Source organism: Pteropus medius, unplaced genomic scaffold (genome assembly GCF_902729225.1).
Source record: "Pteropus medius unplaced genomic scaffold, Ma_sr-lr_union100, whole genome shotgun sequence".
NCBI lineage: Eukaryota > Metazoa > Chordata > Mammalia > Chiroptera > Pteropodidae > Pteropus > Pteropus medius.
Window position 1 is genome coordinate 12,994,522 of NW_024340692.1, and position 22,143 is coordinate 13,016,664.

The window sequence follows — 22,143 nt, forward strand, 5'->3', positions numbered from 1 at the left end:
ATGAATGCTTACCATGGAATTTATCACTAATCCTCATAACAGCACCATAAAGAAAGCATTACTTACTCCCATTTTACTGATGAGGAATCTGAATCACTAAAACATTAAGTAGCTTGCCCAAGATTTCTTCATCTTCAAACAGCGAAGCTGGAAACTAAACCAAGGACACAAAAGAGTCTGTGCTCTTAAGCAGTGGATATGCTGCCACTGTCATTTTAGGGAAGGGAGTGCCCACTCTCGAATTGCCTCCAGTGGGGTTACCTTACTGTGTGTGTGTGTGTGTGTGCGCACGCGTGCACATGCATCCTCTAATGTGCCATGTTTGCTCAAGCACATGTGTGCTGGAGGGAACTGTTTGTAAGTGTGATTACTAAATTTACAATTCAGGATTCCTGGGTTCTTAACACAGTCTTTATGTACAGTTTTAAAATTCTCTTTGACTTTTTAAATTAAAACAGAAAAATTTTACCTAGCATTTTTTAAAAAGTGCTTAAGGTACTTAAATTAAAAAAAAGTTTAAATTGCTTCCCAGCTTTATGCTTACTCAGTTCCACTACCCAAAGGTAATAGCTATTAAGATTGGTGAGTATTCTTTTAGACCTTTTTAAATCCTTATAGAAATGAAACGTATGTGTGTATATGTTCTTACATATACTTGTTTGTATATATGTACTTACCTACATACCCCCTTATAAAAATGGCCTCACATTCTATATTCTATGACTTACTATTTTTTAACTTAAGATATTATATGCTTTTGCTTTATAGATCAATGTATACAGATCAACTCCTTTTAAAAAATTGTATAGTACTTACAAGAACATGTCATCATCTTTTTAATCATTTCATATTGATAGACATATTTTTTATTTTTTGCTTTTACTAACAATGCTATGTTAAATATGCTTGTGTGTGTGTATATATATATATATATATATGTTTATACAAACACTTTACACATACACACACACACACATATATATATATGTCTTTGCATACTTTCTTTAGGAAATATTTCTGAAAGAGATATTGCTAAGTTAATAGACCTGCACATTTTAAAGTTAGGTAGGTACTGCCATTATTCCTTCATGAAGGCCGTATACCAGTTTAGACTCACCAACAGTGCATTAGAGTTCCCATTTCCCCACACTAGATATTGTCAATTATTTTAATTCCTGCCAATTTGTACAGCAAAGCTGTTTTGATTTTTCATTTAGTTAGTAATGAGCTTGAGCATCTTTTCATATTTTTATTGATCACTAAATGTAGTTTAATAATAACAAGGATTAAGTAATAGGAATTACTACTTAGTATTTAAAAGTTAGTTTTCCTGCTCTTTGACCTTGCCAGTCAAGTTGTATGACGTGTGGCGTAACATATTGTTTTCTTAATTTGAAGTCAAAATTTGAAAAGAAGGAAAAAATGCCCAGAACATTTTATTTCATTGACTACTGTGACTTCTCTATCAGTTAACTTAAAATCACCTATAGAAAAGTGATTAGTGAACATTATTACAGATGTAGTGCTTTTTCATTCTTTTGGAGGAAGTAATGACATTTTTTCTAGAAATGTCTTATATCTGAAACTCATGAAGTTCAACCTCTAATAAATGCAGCTCTTAAAATCAAGTTAAATATATCTTATAACTTTATTTTAAGGACTGCTCTCCAGGGGTGAACACATTAATGGCAGTGTATCTCTTGTAATTGTATTTTTAGTTGGATGTTTTCCTTATAAATATGACAAGCAATTGATGGTTTAGAAGAAAACCTGCAAATAGCTATGGGTGGTGTTTCCTTAAAATAAAGGAGAAAAAAGAAACCCCACACATCAGGAACATCTAGGTTCCTGGTTATGAGGCCACTGTGTTAATAAAACAGAACAACAATAAAACACTAGACCTAGTTTAATCTGTGCCCATTCAGATCATCTGGGCTCAGACTATGTTGCTAAACAATCCCAGTTCTCTTAGAATTTCTACTTGGTTTACTTACAATTGTGAGTGCTCTTTCTGATTACAGGACTTTTCCCTCTCTCACCAGATTGTTCTGACTAAACTTTCCATCTCATTCTTTTGCAAGGTCTTTGAAAACTAGACCTTATAAGATGCAAGTCCATTGAAGTAAACACATTCAGACATTTTTCTAAATCATTTAAATGTAACAACTAACCTCTCCTCTCCCTTATTCCGCCACCAAACACAATCTCATATCACATATCCCAGAATAAAACCTTTCCTTCGAGTTCTTAATTTTCCTCATCATTATGTCAAAATGATTCAAGGGATCTGAATTAGTCAAGTATTTATTTATCCAAGGTCTTTTGTATTGTGGATCTGGGCTGACGCAATATTTTTATCAATACCGATGAGGTCAGTACATACATATATTATATGTTTTATAAATTACTCTTAGATACAAAATTTTTATCAGTTCTTGGTATCTGTAAAGAAACTTCTCAGTAAAATATTTGTTAGATGAATACCTGAATCCTCATTATAACTTTTTGAGGAGAGTAGGAAATATATTTCTGCCCCTACTTAGAAATGAAACTCAGAGTAGCTGACTAGGTTCTCTGACCTTGGGATGGTTTCCTAAAAGAGCACAGGGTGTTCTGTGGATGAGTCAAGTTGCTTAACTCTCCTGCCCACTCTTTTTCCTCTTCAGGTTCAGTAGCCCCTCTGGCATCCAGTAGAAAGGGGTGGCTTGGGGCAGCAAAACCCTCCAGGCCACCTGGACAGGCCAAATCATACTTTCGTCATTTTTGTTTCTTCCTCCTTTAAAAAATTTTCCATGATAGAAAGGGAAGTCACTTTATTTTCCTGAAACTCTCATAGACTATTGTGTATAAGGTCCATAGATCAGAATTTTTGAGTTCGGTCGTGGCCCTCTCACCATCAGTATTTTCACCAAAGGCTCTAGCTGTGAATGTCATTAGCTCATTCATTTATTCATTCCCAAATATTCAGCTTCTCTTATGTGCCAGGTCTTTAGGATGCTAATACTACACCAGTAGAGAAAACAAACAAAAGCCCCTGCCTGTCCTGAGCTTATATCTGAGGGGCAATTCTTAGCAAGCAACAGTGAGAGAATATTCTTCTTGGTCCATATGTAGGCAAGGAATCATGTGACCTATTTATTCTCTGTTGCATCTTAGCATATTTTGAGATGCATAATACAAATTAAAAATCAAGAATTTATTGTGCAGTGGAATGAGACTAAGCAGGAAAGGAAAGACCCTATAGGCTAGGCATGTCCTTCAAAACGTCACTCCCGGGTGGCAATGGGAGAAAGTCTATCTAGCTAGAGGGGTGGAACAGAGACTGGTCATAAATTGCACTGTCCAAATTAGTAGTCAGAGCCCACAAGGTCTAACAAAATAAAAAGTCAAGTTTTCTGGCAGCCAGTTGGAGGAAGCTGACAAGGACCTTGAGATCCAGTGACATTCTTCAGGTTTTGCAAATGCAATGTCCACTCTCCTGTCTCAAACCTACTTATATAGATTTCTGTGCTCTTTTACTTCGAGCTCAGTTTCATCTCAGTATAACATTTCTAGACAGTGGATTTTAAGGAGGCCTAACAGTATGTAACAGAGACTTCACTCTGAGGCAGAGGTTCAGCGGAATAAATAAGCTATTGGAGCAAGTGTGAGTTGGGACCCACTCTTAGAGAGACTGGAATACTAGAAAATTGTATAATCACAGACTTGAATTCAGAGAAGTAAGAAGTGGCCTAGTTAGTGAAGCGAATATGATGTAGGAGTTTGGTTACAACTAGACAACGAAAGTCTAGGCCGCAAGATCAGTATGGGGCCAAGATCAGTAAGACCAATATTTCTGAGTCACTCAAGTGAGGTCCCATGATTTCACCTTGACCAATAACTTGTTTGTGAGAAAAAGGTACTGCATTGGGGAGGGAAGTCATCTTGAACCCTATCTGTTGAGTGCAATTCAAGGTCACTTTATTACAGTCATCAGAACTTTATCCCCAAGACCCCCAGGGTCAACAGAAAGGGTTGGGACCATCCCAGTTGGGGAGGAAGAGATGCCCATTAGAAGAGCTGTCCTCCTCAATTTCAAATGAAATCAAAGCTGTTCTGATTTTTTACTGTCGTAATCTTATTTAGGAAACTTTCAGATGATTGAAAAATATCTAAAAACATTCTTAGAACCTATCAATCTTTCATATAAGGAATACCTTGTTAAACATGAAGATTTCCAGGCCCTTCACCTGGAGGTTCTGATTCACTGAGTCTGCCATAGAGCGAAAGTGAAGCTGATGCTGTGGCCTTCGCTATAAGAATCACTGGCCTAGACCCTAAATGTAGGACTCAGTGTGCCCTCACCATGGTTCTCGAATCAGAGATGATCCCAAGGAAATAACTGGCTCATGGCTGAGGAAATAAATACTTTCCAGCTTCCTTCTCCCTTTAGCCCCTAGGAAATTCCTATACATGCAGCGCAACCTAAAAGTTATAGAAAAGCAGAATGGCTCTCATGTACATTCGAGGAAGCTTTAGCACTTCTTTTTAACATCCCTGTAAGTTTCTGTCTGGAGTCCTCTTCTCTGCCAAACCTTTCTTACAGTAAAGTTTGCTTGGAAGGACAAGGAAGTTAGGATTAAATATTCCTTGCCATCTTTTCCTTGTTTTGCTTTAGGCCCAATAGCCCTGAGTCAAAGCATTGCTTGTGAGGTTTTGTGGGTTTTATTGTTGTTGTTGTTTTGTTTTGTTTTGTTTGTTTTGATTTGGTTTAAGGGGTTGTTTGTTTGTTTCTTTTTGCTTTTTAGCTTTATGGAACAGAGCTCAACAAACCAGGGGCAGATTTATTTACCTTTGTACTCAGAGAAAGTAAGATGCCAAGTAACACCAGTCTTATAATGAGACAGTAGGGGCTACAATTTTTAGTAGGTTTTACTGTTTGCAAAATATTTTCATACTCATTATTTCATTTGATCTTTGTAGCCGCCCAGTAAGGATATATACCAGCAACAGAATGGCTCTCACTCATAAAGAAATTCCCAACTCATTCTTATCAATTTTAACTAGTGACCTAAGTATTCACTTCACACAGCCATCAGACACAGAATATTCAAATACTCCACCTTTCATTCCAGGCCTTACATATACCTAGGACTTTTGAGTCATAGAGCCTAGTGGGCAGGTCATGGCATATGGATGACAACTCATGGGCAACTGGGCACTAAATCCTCTTTCATTTGTTCCCTATGCTTCTTCCCCTTCTTACTATGAGGATTATGCTGCCACATGAGTATTATTATCTCCCTTTTATAAACAGGGACCCATAGGCTCAGAAAGGCTATGATTTCCTCAGGTTCACATAGCCAGTCAGGGGCAAAGCTGGCTTTCAAATTTATTTCAGATTCTTTGAGACTTCTGGTTTTGAGAGTCTCTATTTTATGTAATTTCCAAATGTGCATTATCACTGTCAGGATTCACTGAACCATTTTACTATAACTGTATATACCCACACATGGCAATTACTGAGACACATTGCAATTAGTTTACTTTGGCAGCTTATCATTTTGAGAATTTGGAAGCCATAGGCCACCACGCATTAGGGTTTTTGGTGGGTTGAGGATATTTAAATGAAAATCAATTACATCTTTTAACTAAAAGTGTTTTACACATGGCTTTTTTCTCACTCTGCTTTTTCCCATTTCCTTATCATCCCTTTCAGCAACACACTCTGCCTACTCTCATCTCCTTACTTGAACTTTAGCAGACATCAGTAGCAGACACTCTCTCTACCTCACCCTCAGAAATGAGTACACAACTTCAAGGGTGAAAATGTGGTTCACGGTGATAAATGCTGTTAGCAGCTTGCTGCAGAGCAGGTGAAGTGCTGTGAGGGGCACAAGAGGAAGTGAGCTCCCAGAGTGTTCAGAGTGCATCTCACTGTGGCCTTTGAGCTGCCAGCAGAAACTATAGATGAAAATGGAACCAAGTGGACTCTCCTAACTAGAAGCCCTCATCCTGTAACCCATCTGACTGAGGGCAAGGAGACCAGGCACTTGCTCTGGTGGTCAGCTTTTGAACTATTATCATGGGGTGCCTCCAGTAAAAATGTGCCCAAATGGAATTTTAAGGGTTATATTTCCATTATTTTCCTCTCCCTCAGTACAGTAGTTGCTTAAATGTCAGTTGTAAATAGCTTGAGTGCTTTGCAAGCTGGTTCAATTCTCAGCCTCAAGAAAAATCTGTCTTCTTAACACAGTCTGTGAGCTGTTCCTGCAGCTTCCCCATTTAGAGGCTCCATATTAAAATGAAGAGTCAGTTCCCCACTACAGAGGGAAGCTTAGTAGAATTCTAGCTAGATGAAGACCTGGATGATGTTGATTGCCAAGACCAGGAGCCAAGGCAAAAAAATGACAACCAAATTGTGGAGATTTCACTTTTAAAAGCAGTATCATTTTCTACTTTTCATGGTAATAATAATTGCTGCTATTTACTGAGGGCCTACTACCTGCCAGAGAATGCACTAGGTGCTTTTATAAGCATCCTTATATATAATGTTTTCCATGCTCTATAAAGTAGGCATTATTTTAAAAGAAATGAGACTCAAGAAGGAAAATAATTTATCTAATGGCACACAGTTGGTTAATGGGTCATCTAGGATTCGAACCCAGATCCAAGTTATTCATGCAATAGATAGAAATAAAAGAGTAATGAAATAAGAAAACTAGCCAAAAGAAATTTCTGAAATGTCTCTGTTTCTACTCTTGAGGGTTTTTAGAATTTTTCAGTGGTTAGGTGATTTTTTTCAATTTTACTAGTTAATTCAGTGCTTTTCTTCCTGATGAAATGTTGATCCAGTCTGGATAACTTTGCCTCTTATCTGGCACTGAGGGGCCTCAACAAAAATGGCAAGATTTTGTTTATGTTTATTTGGTCCATGAGCTCAAGCCCTAGTAGTCTATGTCACTAAACAGACCAGGGTTTGGGTCCTAGTTTGAAATTTGATAGCTATGTGGATTTGGGTAATTATTTTAATTTCTCTATTTCTTTGTCTATAAATTAGGGACCATAATACTTAACTCAAAAGTTGTTGTAAGGATGAAGATTTTCTACGTAAAACACCTACGACAATCTCTACTCAGAGCAAATAAATATTAGTTCCTCTTCTTCTTTCTGACAGAATTCTCCGAGTGGTTGGTATAACACTAACCAAAATGTTCTATAAAAGTTCCAGTGCAAGGGGACTGCAAATGAGAAAGCTATGGATTTAGTAGGAGATGATGTGATGGCTGTTTTGATTCTGCTGCCCATTTGTTTTAAGATAATGGCTGGATCCATGAATAATTCCAAACACCTGAATGTTTGGAAGTATTAAAATGGTTGTATGAATTTTCCACTTGTCTCTTATTTGCATGGTATCATATAAATGAAGTATTGGTTATAACAGCAAGGGATTCAAAAGCTCCTCTGCTTCCATCTCTTTGTTATAAAATGATCACCTACTTACAAGATAGGAATGTTAGATGGCTACCTAAAAAGGAATCTTAAGAGTTTTGAGTAATATTTGAATGCATAAAATCAGGCTAGGATGTGACCCCAAAGACCATGTTTTTAGGGCCTTTAGGAGCTTTGCCAACAAATTTACCTATGTTTTCCTTTTTTGTCTTGTTGACTTGTGTCATGGATTACAGGAGCTACTCAAAGGGGGTGGTTCAAGGGCCCCCAGAGAGAAGGAGGGATCCACAAATAGCCAGAAAGTGTTGGAGAAGAAGAAATTAGGGAACCAAGGAGATTAGGGTCGTGCATCTTCTTTCTATGTCCCTGTCTTTGGAGCTCTCCCATTCGTCACTTAGGCTCATCCATGCCCCTGCATATGCAGCAATCGTATGGCTGAGGCCCAAAACTCTATACTTCCTAAAGTAACCCACAAAATTATAGTCTCTGCTATAAAATAATTAAAGTCATAAAGCTCATAAATATACATTTCCTTCCACTTGGCTAGCAAACAACTGTACCACCAAAACGCTGAGGCACTGCCAGCTCTGCCTCTGCTACTGATATCTGCTTAGTCTCTTACCTGGGCACAAACTGATCAGAACCACTGGTGGAAAAAGCACTCAGCCAGGGCTGGTCCTCAACAGAGCTGCGAGATGGCCTCCTAATTGTACCTGTCATCACCAGGCAAGGGCCAAACAAAGAACCACAGCCAGTAATCTTTTTTAAAAATTTCAAGAGCACCCAAACTTCTTTCTTATTTGTGGGGTTTTTTTTCCCTCTTCCCACCATGAATGTATTCTGGAGAAAAAGTTGCATCTCTATATATTTCTTAAGAAAATTTCCTTTTTATTGTCACATATAGTATGAAATTATGTTGCTTGATTTCTCATTTATATGTTTATCTTTCTTTTTCACTCAAACATAAACTCCAAGTGTCTCCAGCACTTGAGTAAGTTGTTGTTGAGTGAATGAAAGCATAAAAATTGAAATGCTTGTGCCATTAGAAGAATGGAGAAAGAAAAGTGAAGAGAACATTTATAGAGTGCTAACTATGTGCCAGGCACATGCTGAGCACTAACATGGATCATCTCTTTGAATCCTCTTTAATCTGAGCAGTTACCTCATGAAGTAGATACAGTGATCACCCCCATTTTACAAAAATACAACAACAAAGGTAAGCATACACCTTAGTATTTCTTCTGAAAGATCAAGGGAAAAGGTGAATCCTGAGATTTGAGCAGTAGCTGAAAACAACAGTGCTTGGCATGGAACCCTGAAAGATGCACCATGATCACACAGGAACTGAAGGGACTTCCCACGTGAAGATGTTAAGGGGTCTTGGGAAACTAGTACTCCTGACATTGTTTTCGAAGACCCACACAAAGGACCCTACCAAGCCTGATCAGGTGACAGTCTGATTGGGGAAGTAGTTTCAGAGGACCTTTCTGATGGTCCACACATGGGCTGCATACATCTGTATGTTGTCATCATGGTCTGGGCAGAGCCTACTGCAGGAAGGGGTCAGCCTCAGTTCCTAGTGTTGTCCATCCAGTGTTTTTCCTGGTACCCAGAGTTTGGTGATGGTACCCTGCCTCACCATAAAGGGGAACAAGAATTTTGTTTTGCAAAGCCATCTGCTACATAAACAAACCCACCAAGTACACAGCTCCTGACATTGCATATTGACAAGGTGTACAGGGTGATGATATTCCTCTCCATCCATCTGGGTAAGCAGTTGGTTAGAACCTCAGTGTTGAACGTACTCCACCATAGCTCATCCACTCATCATAGCAGTGGACATGGTGAGCTAGGCCTACAGTCTGCAGGAGAGAAAGTGGGTGGCATATTTTCTTTTGCTTCTTCTACTTCCAGAAGGGAAAGTGGTTTCTCCAGGAGAGCTGAATTGCCTGGGAAATTTAGCTTAAAATAATGCTCATCAGCCCTCTTGAGGGTTGCAGGTTGGATGATCATTATTTATTTATTGACTTATTTATACTCCAGTTCCTTCCATAAAGATGGGAGTGATAAATTTGTAAGAAAAATATAAAATAAATATAATAAAGAATCTAATATACTGCCTATCTTGAAGGCAAGGAGTGTGTGAGAATCATTATCTGGCTTTTATTTAAACTTTGATGGTGGATCATGTGTTTTTTGTTCAGGAATTTAATCAGAAACATTCTTGAAACAAATTCTGCTAAACCTGGGAATGCGAATTGCCCTAGATCTATACTGTCTAGTACAGTATCCAGGAACCCCACATGTGGCTATTTAAATTTGAATTAATTAAGTTAAATAAAATTTAAAAGTCAGTTCTTCAGTTACACTAGCCACAGCTCAAATAAATGTTTAATAACCACACACAGCTACTGTTTCAGACTGTGAGATATAGAGCACTTCCATCAACACAGAAAGTTCTATTGGATGGTGCTGCCCTGGAGAACCCTTCTATTATCATAGTTAGTCACACAATTCCTTTCTCCTCTAACTTCCCCCACTCCCCTTCCACTTTGGGAAGGAAATCCACACCCAGATTCTTGGGGCTGCTTTATGTCATCATTAGCAGCAAGAGCGACCATGAATCTAACCTATCATCACAGAGACATCAGTGAGCCCACGTGACAAAGTAAAAAGGAGGGGATTTTAAGAATGAATTTTAATCATATGTTAAGCTCATAGATAATATTAAGGGAAGAAATAGGATACAAAACAATATGTATAACATTTCAGTTTTGTGTGTATATATCTGGCCACATTCGAATTATAGAAATAAAGATAATTTTTCCTTTCTTTCTTTATTCTATTCTACATTTCTAATTAGTATAATTTCAAATATATTTTATACTTAGAAAAACAAGTTTATTTTTGGAAGGAAAAACTTTCCCAAAATTGACAAGAGGAAAAATGATTCTCCTGGACATTCAGGAGCTGCAATGTGGGTAGAATCATTTTATCTGCAAATTCTTCCCTGCTCCCACCCCACCCTCATCCCATCTTGGAGGTAAAATAACTTCCAAAATTGGGGAGGGGTGATTTTATAACTCAATGGGACAACTCACACTTATTGCCAACATACATTTATTTGTGCATTCTTATGCTATTTTAAATGTACGTGTTCTCACTCCAACTGTATTATCAGTGTTCAGGGACAAGATATATATATAAAGATATATTTATATATATATATATAAAATATATATATATATATATATATATATATATATATATATATATATATATATATACATACACAGCACCATGACCAGCACTTGATAACGACCATTGACAGATTGCTGACCTTGCCATCATTCTTGTTTTATGCTCACGAAATGTGTTAACATCTTGCTTCATTTTGCTTTGGGTTCAAGAGGTAGTGTTCCTTCCAAATTTACTATGTGAAATCCAACAGCTAGAATACAGGAGCCATTCACCAAAAAATGAGTTAGGTTTCCTCTGGGTTTGTGTGTGTGGCAAGACCCTAATGGAATTTTTAAAAATTTCATTAGTTTTATGGAGGGAGCACTGGGAAGAGGATATGTTAAAGCTCTTTGATTCGAGTGACCACAGTCATCCACACCAGTGTATTTGGCATCTCTAGTAACTGGCTTCTTGGAGGGAGGGATTTAATAAAGAGGATTTTCTTTCCCTGAGTTGGCTGTGAGAGTGATAAAACATGCTTGCGGGGCCATTCTGGTTTTGACTGTGTCTTGTGTCAGCCAAGACACCCACAGGCAGGAATTACAGTCCACTCTGCCCTCTTACTCAGATCTAGACAGACAGGGGAAACTGGGAAATGGAGCCCAGAATGTTCATTTTTTTTCTTCACCAGGGACATTTTACTACACTACAAACCTTTTATACTCTTACACATCACAACACACAAATGTAGATTGAAGCCATATGACATTTCTGTGCTATCTTAGAAGCATGATTTAAGAGAGAATGAATTGGTTTTCACAAAAGGCCAGTGAAAGTCTCCATCACTGTACCTGACACACTTGAATAATTAATGCTCCTATTTGGAGAGATATGGGAGTTTAGTGAAAAATGCCTTCTCTTCTTGGAAGGGTAATATTACACTGAGGAATGCTATCAGGGAATTTATGGGTGACACATTTGAGCAGAGCAAGCGTAGGGGCAAATAACAAGTATTGTCAATTTTGCTCAGTGAGGTGACATTACAGTCTAATAAACCAGCCATGATGGTACATGGTAATGTTTTCCTCCTGATGGGTATGCCGGGATTACATGTGCTTGGCCACCAAGTACCAAAGTCATGACCTGTTTAAGAAACCTCCCAGACCACGAGCTGCATATCCCAGGTCCTTCAAACCATTCAAACTTGTTACTGTTTTGAACCCACACTGAGTGAGTGAAGAAATCAGGATGCGTGTCAATTAGTGCAAGATCTAGGAACCAACATGGATAAGAGGTGTATAGCTCAGATCCCTAAAGGGCCAAGAACATTCCAGAAGAGTCCACCTGGGAACTATAAGTGAGCCATATTCCCACTGCTGTGTTCATTACTACATTAGGTTAGTGCTCAAGGACTTACTTATTGCCTTTTTGATGTTTCTCTTAATAAACATTATTTTAATGTTTCTCCTAATAAACATTATTTTATTTTTGAGAACTTTATTGTGAAATAACTGTACATTTTTATTTTCTTTATTTAGCAAACATATTATATAAATTATATCATTAAAATATGTATTTTATAAATATATAATTATATTACATGTAAATATTACTTCATTTAATTTTCATAATAACTCAGTGAGGTGTAAGGCTACTTTTAACCCCATTTTACAAACTAGAAAACTAATACGCCAAGAAGCTGGGTAATTCGCCAAGACTACACAATTACTAAGTAGTTGAGTTAGGATTTGAACCCAAGATGTCTGGCTCCAGAATATTTGCTCTTCACCACTATTAAAATTCAGAAAAATATAAAGCCAAAAAAAGATAAAAGAAACCCGAAGACAACTATAGATATATTGTCTCAAAATCTGTCCTAAACAGACTTCCACACAAATGAACCTGGCGTCCACATTCAGTTTTGTATCTTGTTTGTTTTTTTCAGCCAAACCCTATAATAGTCTTTCCACACTGTTAAAAATTCCTTATAAATATTGTCTTAATGTTTATTTAATATTCTCATCATTTAAATGTACCACTATTGCTTAATCATTCTCTTAGTGTTGCCATTTTGACTCTTCAATTTTCTCTTAGGACAGCTAGCAGTGCGATGATTCTCTGTGCAGAATTTCTTCTGTTCTGCGGAATATACTTTTAGGTTGCATTCTCAGAAGTAAAATTACCATGTCCAAGAATAGGAAGAGTTTTAGCATTCTAGATACATGTTTTCAAATTATTGTACAAAAAGCTTATGTTTTTTTTGCCATGTCTTCGATACTATGCAGAAGTGACTTCTTCACCAGTCTCACTCCAGCAGTGAGAATGATTTTTAGAAATCTTTGCTAATGTGTTAGGTAGAATATGGTATTTTATCATTGTTTTTATTTTTATGTTTTTCTTAGTTAAAAGATTGACACTTTGTCCATATTCATTGATGAATTACATGAGTATTTGAGAGGTCTGTTTGGGTCCTTCGCCATTTGTCTATTGAGAGCAAATAGAAGCCTTGAGTATCAGAGAAAGAGCCAATAATTTTCTATTCTTTCTTCTCCTGCCTTGATATGAAATTTCCTTAGGTATTTTCCTAGTCTGTAGTGTTAATATGCATTTAATGTTCTCCCCAAACCTATGTGGATTTTTTTCGACTCTGTATAAAGTAGTCATCTGCTTATAAAGGATATTATTTTGTTTTCTACTGTGAGTGTGCCCTGTGCATAAATCTCCATTGATCCCTCTGTCCTGGATCATAAGCTTCTAGAGGACCAGACTGTGTCTTTATGAGCATATTTTTTGGTGATATTTCTAGTACCCATAGAACAGGCCTCCTCTCAGCCAAGGGTAATTTGAGCAGTTACACTTAAGGACAGTGGTACCCAACCATTTTAGCTCCAGGGACCAGTGCTCCTATGAGAATCTAATGCCTGATGATCTGAGGTGGAGCTGAGGCAGTGATGCTAGCACTGGGGAGTGGCTGCAAACACAGATGAAGCTTCACTCGCTCGCCACTGCTCACCTCCTGCTGTGTAGCCTGGTTCCTAACAGGCCATGGACGGGTACCAGTCCACGACCCAGGGATTGGGGACCTGGACTTTAGAGTACCAATCAGAAACGAGAAGAGCTGTGAGCACAGTAGGCTGGATATGTCAGTGCACTTTGGTCGTATATGAACTTCCTTATCCAGTGACTCATTTACTTTTCACAATAACCCAGTGACATAGACAGTGACATTCACATGTTATAGTCGAGGAAACAGACCCAATGAAATGGAGAGAGTTTGCAGCAGAGCTGCAACTCTCCCTTCAATAACGTATTGAATAAAGATTTCTTATTATATTTTTAAAAGCATATTGTACTCCAAGAAAGTAATCCATTGGCTTAAATTTATCAAAGCAAGGAGGAAAAAGGAAAAGGAAGGTATGGGAGATTATAGAAAAGGACCACGCAGGATCCCAAGGAAAACTCTATTAAGTGAGGGGAGAAAAATGAGAGATAAATGAAACATGATTAGTAAAATGTTGATTGTTTTTAAATATTAAGAAATCTTTCCACCTATTTCTTCATTATCCTATTTGTTCACTTCCAATTTTCCCATTTATTGCAAATATCAACAATAATAATTGAGTAAATTGTATTAATTTAACTATGGGAGACTTATGTAACTATTCAAAATAATGAGGAAGATATAAACGTGTATGTATTTACTTGCTAGAAGGACAGATGAATGAATAGATCTCTGTTGCCTTTAAAAAAATCCTTCAGGTTTTTATCAAATATGAAAATGGGATATAGGAATATAGGATAAAGGATATAGGAATATAGGATAAAGGAAGATGGACTCAGAATCTGGTGGGAGAGCCTGGACAAGAATGTCCTCTGAAGGTCAGGGCTTCAGCGTCCTGGGCTCTTTAGAGAATCTAGGGAAACTAAGAAGCCCTTCGCTTCAAGTGCTAGAGTAGGAATAAAAATGTCATAAACCAGCAAATTTCAAAAGCTAAAGGTGGAAGAGCTTCTGTCCAAATGGTGCATTCCAAACACTTGCATAGAAGATTTTACAGGTGAACTTAAGCATTAAAGGCCTTTTGTCATATAAAACTAGGCTTTGTGAGGGTCTAGTTGGGTTGGAATGATCTTCAAAAGTTGTGCCTTGCAGTAGCTCAATGCCATGCTTGCATTTCAGGATTTTATGGGCAGCTGCAGACATTCTGCCCCCCACATTACCCTGACTCCCAGAGAACCATGCCGCCCAGCAGCTCCTGCAGTGTGGTACCTTCCTTCGAGGACTACCTGGTCCCCACATCCATGGGCCAGGCTGGCTTTGATGTTTTCCACAGAGCCTTCTCAACTCACTCGGGCATTACAGGTGCGTTGGTTTCTGTGACTTAGAAACTTGGGCAGACTGGCAGGAAAGATCTGTTGGGTTTCCGTGACCAGCTGGACTAGATTTGACCCAGCACACGAGCACATCAAATTCTGTTGAATTTACTCCTGAAATGTTTCTCCTCTTCACCTTTTGCTCCAGCCTCACTTCTACCATCCTAGTCTAGGGGCCATCATGTCTCCCAGACCATGTAAAGAGCCTTCTAATGCGTCTCTCTGAGTCGACTCTTTTATGTTTACCATTCTGCTTTTCATGCTATTGTAACCAATGCCTTCCAAGAATGAAGGATAAAATAAGTGACTTTCCTGCTCAAATACTTTAGCTGAGAATAAAGTCTACTCTTCTTAGCCTGGCACTTAAAGCACCTATGAGTTAGGCTTCATCATACTCTCCAGACTGCCCTCACATGTGTCTGCCTGCATACTCCGCACCTGAGCTTTGCCATCACATTTGGCCCCATGTGCTCCTCCCTCTCTGTCTTTGTTCTTTTTTTTTAACCCCTCCATCTGTAAGAATCACTTCCTTCTTTATGATTCAAATTTAATAGCACCTCCTTTTTAAAACCACCTTCACCCTTCCCTCGAACACTTCACTTTTACTTATACTGAACCCATATTTTGTACGAAGACTTATTTTGGCCATCTGCCAAAATAACATCAGCCTCCTCTTCCATCAAGGTACTAAGGATAGAAAACTTCTAAAGGGTCTAGCCCAGGAAGGTTGCCTCAGTGTACATCTGGGGGGTGTGGCAAGGCAGGAGTTAACTTGTGTGTTCTTTCTCTTCCAGTGTATGATTTACCTTCAGGTTCCTCAAGCCTGTTTGGAGAGTCTCTTCGCAGCGGGCCTGAAGACACCACATTCTTGCAGATCAGTGCTGTGGACCGCTGCCCTAGCCAGCTCTCCTCTGTCTATACGGAAGGCTAAAAGCTCCCCTGGTCTCTGCTTCCACTGGCATCCAGAACCTTTTTGTTGCTTGCCACCTTTTGTATTCATACTCTCATAGACTGCTTGAAAAGGATGTCCGCTGAATCAGCAGAGCCTGCAAAGTCACAGATGTATCTTTGGTACTGGATGATCAGAGCTGGGCTTTACAGGAATGTTTGCGGTTGCTCCTTTTTTCCTCTGGGTTTTGCTGGTGACCAGCAGGACTGTCTTTTTAAAGGGAATTTAGACTCTCACTCTACCAGATACCTGTTACTTCCTGGCTGTCAACCCGCAAAGGACACCAATGAAGTGATGTGCATGTGAAAATGTAGTTTGGGGATCACCCTTGCTGAAAACTCCAAATAGAGAAGGGCAACAGAAATTGCCAGAAGCACATTGAACTGCCTCACCTAGTGCTCAGCGTCGCTCCTGGCTGATGCAAGGCCAGGTATAACAAGGGAAATTCAGGTCCACAGCACAGCATGGGCGTCACCCACTCTTGGAAAGGCCCTGAGTGTCTGGCCCTGGCCTGGCATTCTAGTGACCTGGCTGCTTCTCTCTCCTCTTAGATATCCCTGTGGTAACCGGTTGCTTTTCAGTGTTTCTCCAAAAACAAATTAAGAAGGTTCCGTCGAGCACAGTCCCTTGAAAAGCACTACAACTTGTTTTATATTTCAGAAACCTATCTTTTTTCTTTCATTTTAAAGACTTGTTGTTGACATCTACTTTAAAAGGAAAAATTATTTAGAAGTCTGTTCTTTGGATGGAAATAATTATTTTAATCACCCAGCTACGTACATTTTGCCACAGCTGTAGCTCTGCCTGGGCCTACCTTGCAGCACCTGTGAGCACTCCTGGAATGTTAGTTTTACATTTAGCAAAGGCTACCTGAGGGAAAGGTACTGCCCAATACCTTTCCTGCTATAGCAGGAACGCTGAGGGTTGACTGTCGACTCCACCTCAAAGACCTTGTTCAAAGCAAAAGGTTACTTGACTGGTTCACCCATTGCTTCTGCTCTGGTGCTCTACCCAGAGATGTGCTAGAAGATGTGAACACAGGGACGCACTGAGTTAGGTTCCTGGCATCTCTTGGAAAACCTAACTAGAGATGCCCTATTCCCAGTTCTTTTATACAGCCTCTGCTTCCCTCTCTCAAGATATCCACTCCTGTCTGTCTGCCTCTCTTCTATACTTCTCTCCCTTTTTATGCATTGTTCTCACCCTCTTCTTGACTGTGGTTCAGACATGCCCACGTGTCTGATTATCAGTTCTTATCAAAGTATGACCTAAGGCAGGTAGAGAGAACAGCTCTGGAAAGGTGGGCAGAAGAAGGCAACTTTTTTTTCTGAAACTCTGGTTTGGGGGCCTGAGATTTTTAAAGAGCACTTGGCCATTTGACGTTAAACCTGAAGAAGAAGCCATTTTCTATGGCACCTTTACAAAGCTATTAAAAAGATCTTGAGTCCTATGGCCGAGGCTATAAAAATTAGCCAAACGCCAAAGACACTCAGTAAATTCAGACATTACAGTACTGTCACATTTTATACTTTTTTCTTTCTCTCTTTAAAAATATTTTCTGAATAAAAATGAAACAATGCTATTTGTCAAACAAAAATAATTACAATCTTCAACAAGATAATTAAACAGCTTGATGTCAGACTTGGGATCCCGTGATGGTTTATATCCTGACAGATGGGTTCTTCCAGTCTGGCTGCAGTCAGTAGTATTCTGCCTGATTCCGGGCTTCATTGAAACATGTGGTACAGTAAGGTGAATAAAGAACCAAGTGTGAGGTCCATTTTTACAGTGCATTGGTCAGTCTAGTTTCTCTGACTAGTGAGCTCTGATCTGAGAAAAGCCATAATACAGATGTTCAAGTCTGCAGAAGAGACAAGGTATTCACTTTACAAAAATCTGTTCTACTTTATGAAAGTGTACACATCGGGCTTCCTTTCTAAATGAGCTCTCAGACTGCATATAAAGTACCACCTTTCTTGCAGATTTTGTAGGTGTATCAGTTGGCCTAAGCAAGGACACATGCATGTTAAACTGGCATCCCTCATGTGTCCTTTGTCACACTCGAAAGAAAGGAAAGCTCTGGTATCTTTAGAGAGACAGTTGTCCATTCTTAAATACCGAAGTCTTTATTAGAAACTCAAAATACATTTAATTTGCGTAATAAGGAGAAAAAAGATGAAAAGGCAGGGTCGTTATTGCAGCTGCTGTTGTCAGCCCTGCCTTATGACTTTATATAATTTAAAGTGGAAAGAGAGAAGGAGGAGAAAGACAGAAGCTGAACATCAGAAACCATGAATGTCATCTCCCTCTTTAGCTGGAGATGTTCCTGTCCCAGTCTCTGGTCTTACCGTGGTCTCGCAGTGGCTCTGCCCTTCTCTCGCCTCTTGGGGGCTAGTGGGAGCTGGAGAGAGAAGGGCAGTGGTTCCTGCAGAGCCTCCGTCCTCAGCAAGAGTTTGGCCTTGCCCCTGAGAAGGGCCTTCCTGTTAGCAGAGAAAGCAGGGCCTAGTGCCATCTGCATTGCTGAGAGCCCCTCATGTACCCTTCAGTGTTTCCTGATGGGTACGTGTTTGAGCTTAAGATCTCAGGATGGGACACTCAGGTTCCTTCTAGACTTCATGCTGTCCTTAGATTTCAGAATCTCACCTGACCTTAAAATTTGTTTCTTGTTTGCTTTTGCATCGCACAAGATTTATATATACTTTCATTATTATGTTTGTAGCAGTAAAAATGGAATGTTCAAAAAATTCATACCCTTTCATTTCCTGGCCTTTTTAGTCTTGATATGTAACCATTTTCATAAACATTCTAACAGAGATTTTCATTCCCTTTAAAAAACAACAACGACAACTAGTATTTGTGAAAATACACACAGCCCAAAGCCAATTATCCTATTACATTAAAAAGAAAAAAAAGAAAGAAAAATTCACTATGCCTAGATGCATTTCATTTGCTGCATTGTCTTAATTCCCTAAAGGAACTGCATCAATATGTCAGTTGTAATTTAGCCTCTGATCAGCTGTTAAATATTATTTAAATATTTACCAGTCCTGTGGGGTCCTTTTACCTGTGTCTCCCCCAAATTACATCGGTGATTCTAAAATGAACAAAAGGTCTTCAGTGGATCACAGCATAGTTTCCACTGATAAAACTGAATGTTGGTGGTGTTCTGTTGCTTTGAAATTACCAACTGCCAAGCACATTATTATGCTAGAACAGAGGTAAATGTTCATCTCCCCTATCCAAGAACCTTAACTTTCCACTTGCCTTGAAGTATTGGGTATAGCGATTGTAAATGTCTGATTTAATTATTTGGTATTTTATTTGACTGCTTTGACCATGTCATTTTATAGCAGCATTTTTTAATAGCACTTTTTGTTGGTGGTGTGGAATTTCGGTGGTTACTTTTTTTTTTTTTTGCAATGGATAAAGAAAAAAAATACTCATTGGATAAATGGCGAGTGTAAAAAAGAAGAGATTTATTTTGTACAGACAGCAGAGCATCCTGTGTAATGTTGCTGACATAAAGCACTTTGGGGGGAAAAAGTGGAAATCTGTTTTCCATAAATCACACAGACTCTTGTACATAGTTATATACACTCACGTAGAGAAATGAACTGCATATATCATACTGGATATGGGGCTGATTTTACTCTAGGGGCACATCTGGTGCTTATTGTCATAAATCTTTTAAAGAATTAGGTACACTTTTTTTCTATTAATATGTATAGTTTTGTGATTTGTCACAGTTATGTTTCATATAATCATAAGTTATTTTGTCTTGTTTCATGAAGTCCTTTTTTTATGTCAAAAGTAAAATGAAGGGATTGTGCACTTGGTACAGAATAAAACTGGAAATAGAGGATATGCCCACCTGCCTGAAATCCTCCTTCAGCATGTCATTTTAAAACACAATGGCAACTATTTGTTTGTTTGTTTTATTTTGTTTTGTTTTACCATCAGCCTCCTTCATATTGGAATGGTAATTATAATTAAAAGCAGATGGGGTAGGGGAGGGAGTGTCCAAGGCCAGCTTTAAAATGCTGCATTGCTTTGGGCCAGAACTGCAGCCTGGATTTAATTATAGATATGAGGACGAAATGGCAGTAAAAATGAATGTGTCCCTGAATCCTTTACATGTTGGGAGTGTCCATAAATAAAACATGAAGTTTTATTTCATCAGATTTAATTAAAGCTTTTATACATGTTTTATTGGTTATTCTATTAATCCGCTTCACAAACTGGATAAATGTGTGCTAGAGTTTGGGGTTTATTTGTACCTTTTCAATGTAGTGCTACATCATGCCTCAGAAATGCCTCTAGTTCTTGGCCCTCCATGTGATGGGGTTTTCAGCATGCTGGGCATTGGAGGAGGGGACGTTTTCTGCCCTGTTTTTCTAAAACCCTGCAGAGAAAGACACAAGTATCAGCTTCCAGTGAGCTGATACCCTGACCTTTGAAGTTATCTGATTTCCTGAAGGAGAAAGGGACAATTACCATGTCCCTGATTCCCAGTCCTGTCCACTTTGCAGGCTTTGGAAGGCCACCTGACCCACTGGTTGTGATGACCTTCCTTCCTCAACTCTCATCCGTGGGAATGCGGGGAAGGGAGGTTTAAATTTTAAATTGCGCGCTGTTCTGAGTAGCATGATAAAATCTCGCGATGTCTTACTCTGTCCTGCCCTGACGAGAATAGCATATATAGCATGGAGACGTTAATCACGTCATAGCCGCCATCTTAGTTATCAGAGCAAATCTTGTGGTATCACAGTGCTTGGCTCCAAAGCTCAAGAGTAGTTATGCTGGCAACTCAGATATGCCAAAGAGAAGCTGTGAAGTGTTTGTTACATATCTTCAGAAGGTCAATAGTAGCCTAACACTCTATCACACTGCCTACGTCAGGGGTCCCCCATCCCCAGGCCACGGACAGGTACAGGTCAGTGGCCTGTTAGGAACCAGGCTGCACAGCAGGAGGTGAGCAGCGGCGAGTGAGCGAAGCTTCGTCTGTATTTGCAGCCACTCCCCAGCGATAGCATCACCACCTCAGCTCCACCTCAGATCATCAGGCATTAGATTCTCATAGGAGCACCGGTCCCTGGTGCCAAAAAGATTGGGGACCGCTGGGCTACATCATTCACTTCACTTTCTCTCATCGTGTAGGCTTTGTATCATCTCACATCACCACAAGAAGAAGGGTGAGTACAGTACAATAAGATTTTGAGAGAAAGAGATCTCATTCACATACCATTACAGTATATTGTTATAATTGTTCTATTTTATTATTGTTAATCTCTATGCTTAATTTATAAGTTAAACTTTATCATAGGTACATGCATATAGGAGAAAACAGTATATATAGGGTTCAGTACTACCTGTGTTTTCAGGCATCCACTGGGGTCTTGGAACATATTCTGCACAGATAAGAAGGGACTACTGTATAGAGTTTAGGTGTTAGAAGTATAGAGAACAGTAAGGAAGATATCAAAAAATCCAGATGCTAATTGACTCCGTTCGAGAAGAAATGGCACATGGAGGACCCTGAAGTCCTGACTGACAATGTTTTATTTCTTGACCCCCACGTTAAGCTGTACAGGTGCTTGCTGTATAATTATTTAACTGTGCATATAATTTTTATAGTTTTTAGTTCAAATACCAGTGAAGGCCAAGTCATACATCCCCTACTCCAGGCATCTGCAGTTTTTCTGCAAAGGGACAGATAGGACATATTCAGGCTTTGAAGGCCATGCAGTATCTGCCTCAACTACTCAACTCTGCCACTGTAGCTCAAAAGCAGCCATACACAACATGCAAACACATGGGTATGGCTTTGTTCCAATAAAACTTTATTTATGGACACAAATTTGCATCTCCTATAATTTTCAGATGCCATGAAATATTTTTCTTATTTTGATTTTTTTTTCCATTTAAAAATGTAAAAGCCAGTTTTAATTCTTAGGCTGTCAGAAACAAACAGCAAAGGCAGCAGGCAGGATTTATCCCATGGGCCAGAGTGTGCTGACCCTACTCAACTGAAGGAATACTTCCTGGCCCTTCCCATAAATATGCACCCAAAGAAAACCGCAGTTAGGAGCCCCTCTGCTGATTCTTCTGCTACGCTGGGCCCTGTTCCTAGAGGAAATTCATGAGTTCTATTGATGAAGCTTTTCTTTGTTTAGATTCTGGGTTCTGCTCCCTGGGATACAGATGAATGCTTA

General features: G+C 39.0%; 1 protein-coding gene across 6 annotated transcripts in view; it reads left to right on the plus strand.

Moving 5' to 3' along the window:
• Positions 1-20,137, plus strand: part of GLIS3 (GLIS family zinc finger 3) — a 420,742-nt gene extending 400,605 nt beyond the window's left edge. For all 6 annotated transcript variants that reach the window (XM_039885485.1, XM_039885610.1, XM_039885559.1 and 3 more), the window contains 2 exons: positions 14,789-14,971; positions 15,777-20,137. In XM_039885485.1, coding sequence (XP_039741419.1) covers positions 14,789-14,971; positions 15,777-15,913 — 320 coding nt within the window. In that variant the 3' untranslated portion in view covers positions 15,914-20,137. The remainder of the gene's footprint in view (positions 1-14,788; positions 14,972-15,776) is intronic.
• The last annotated feature ends 2,006 nt before the right edge of the window (positions 20,138-22,143 follow it).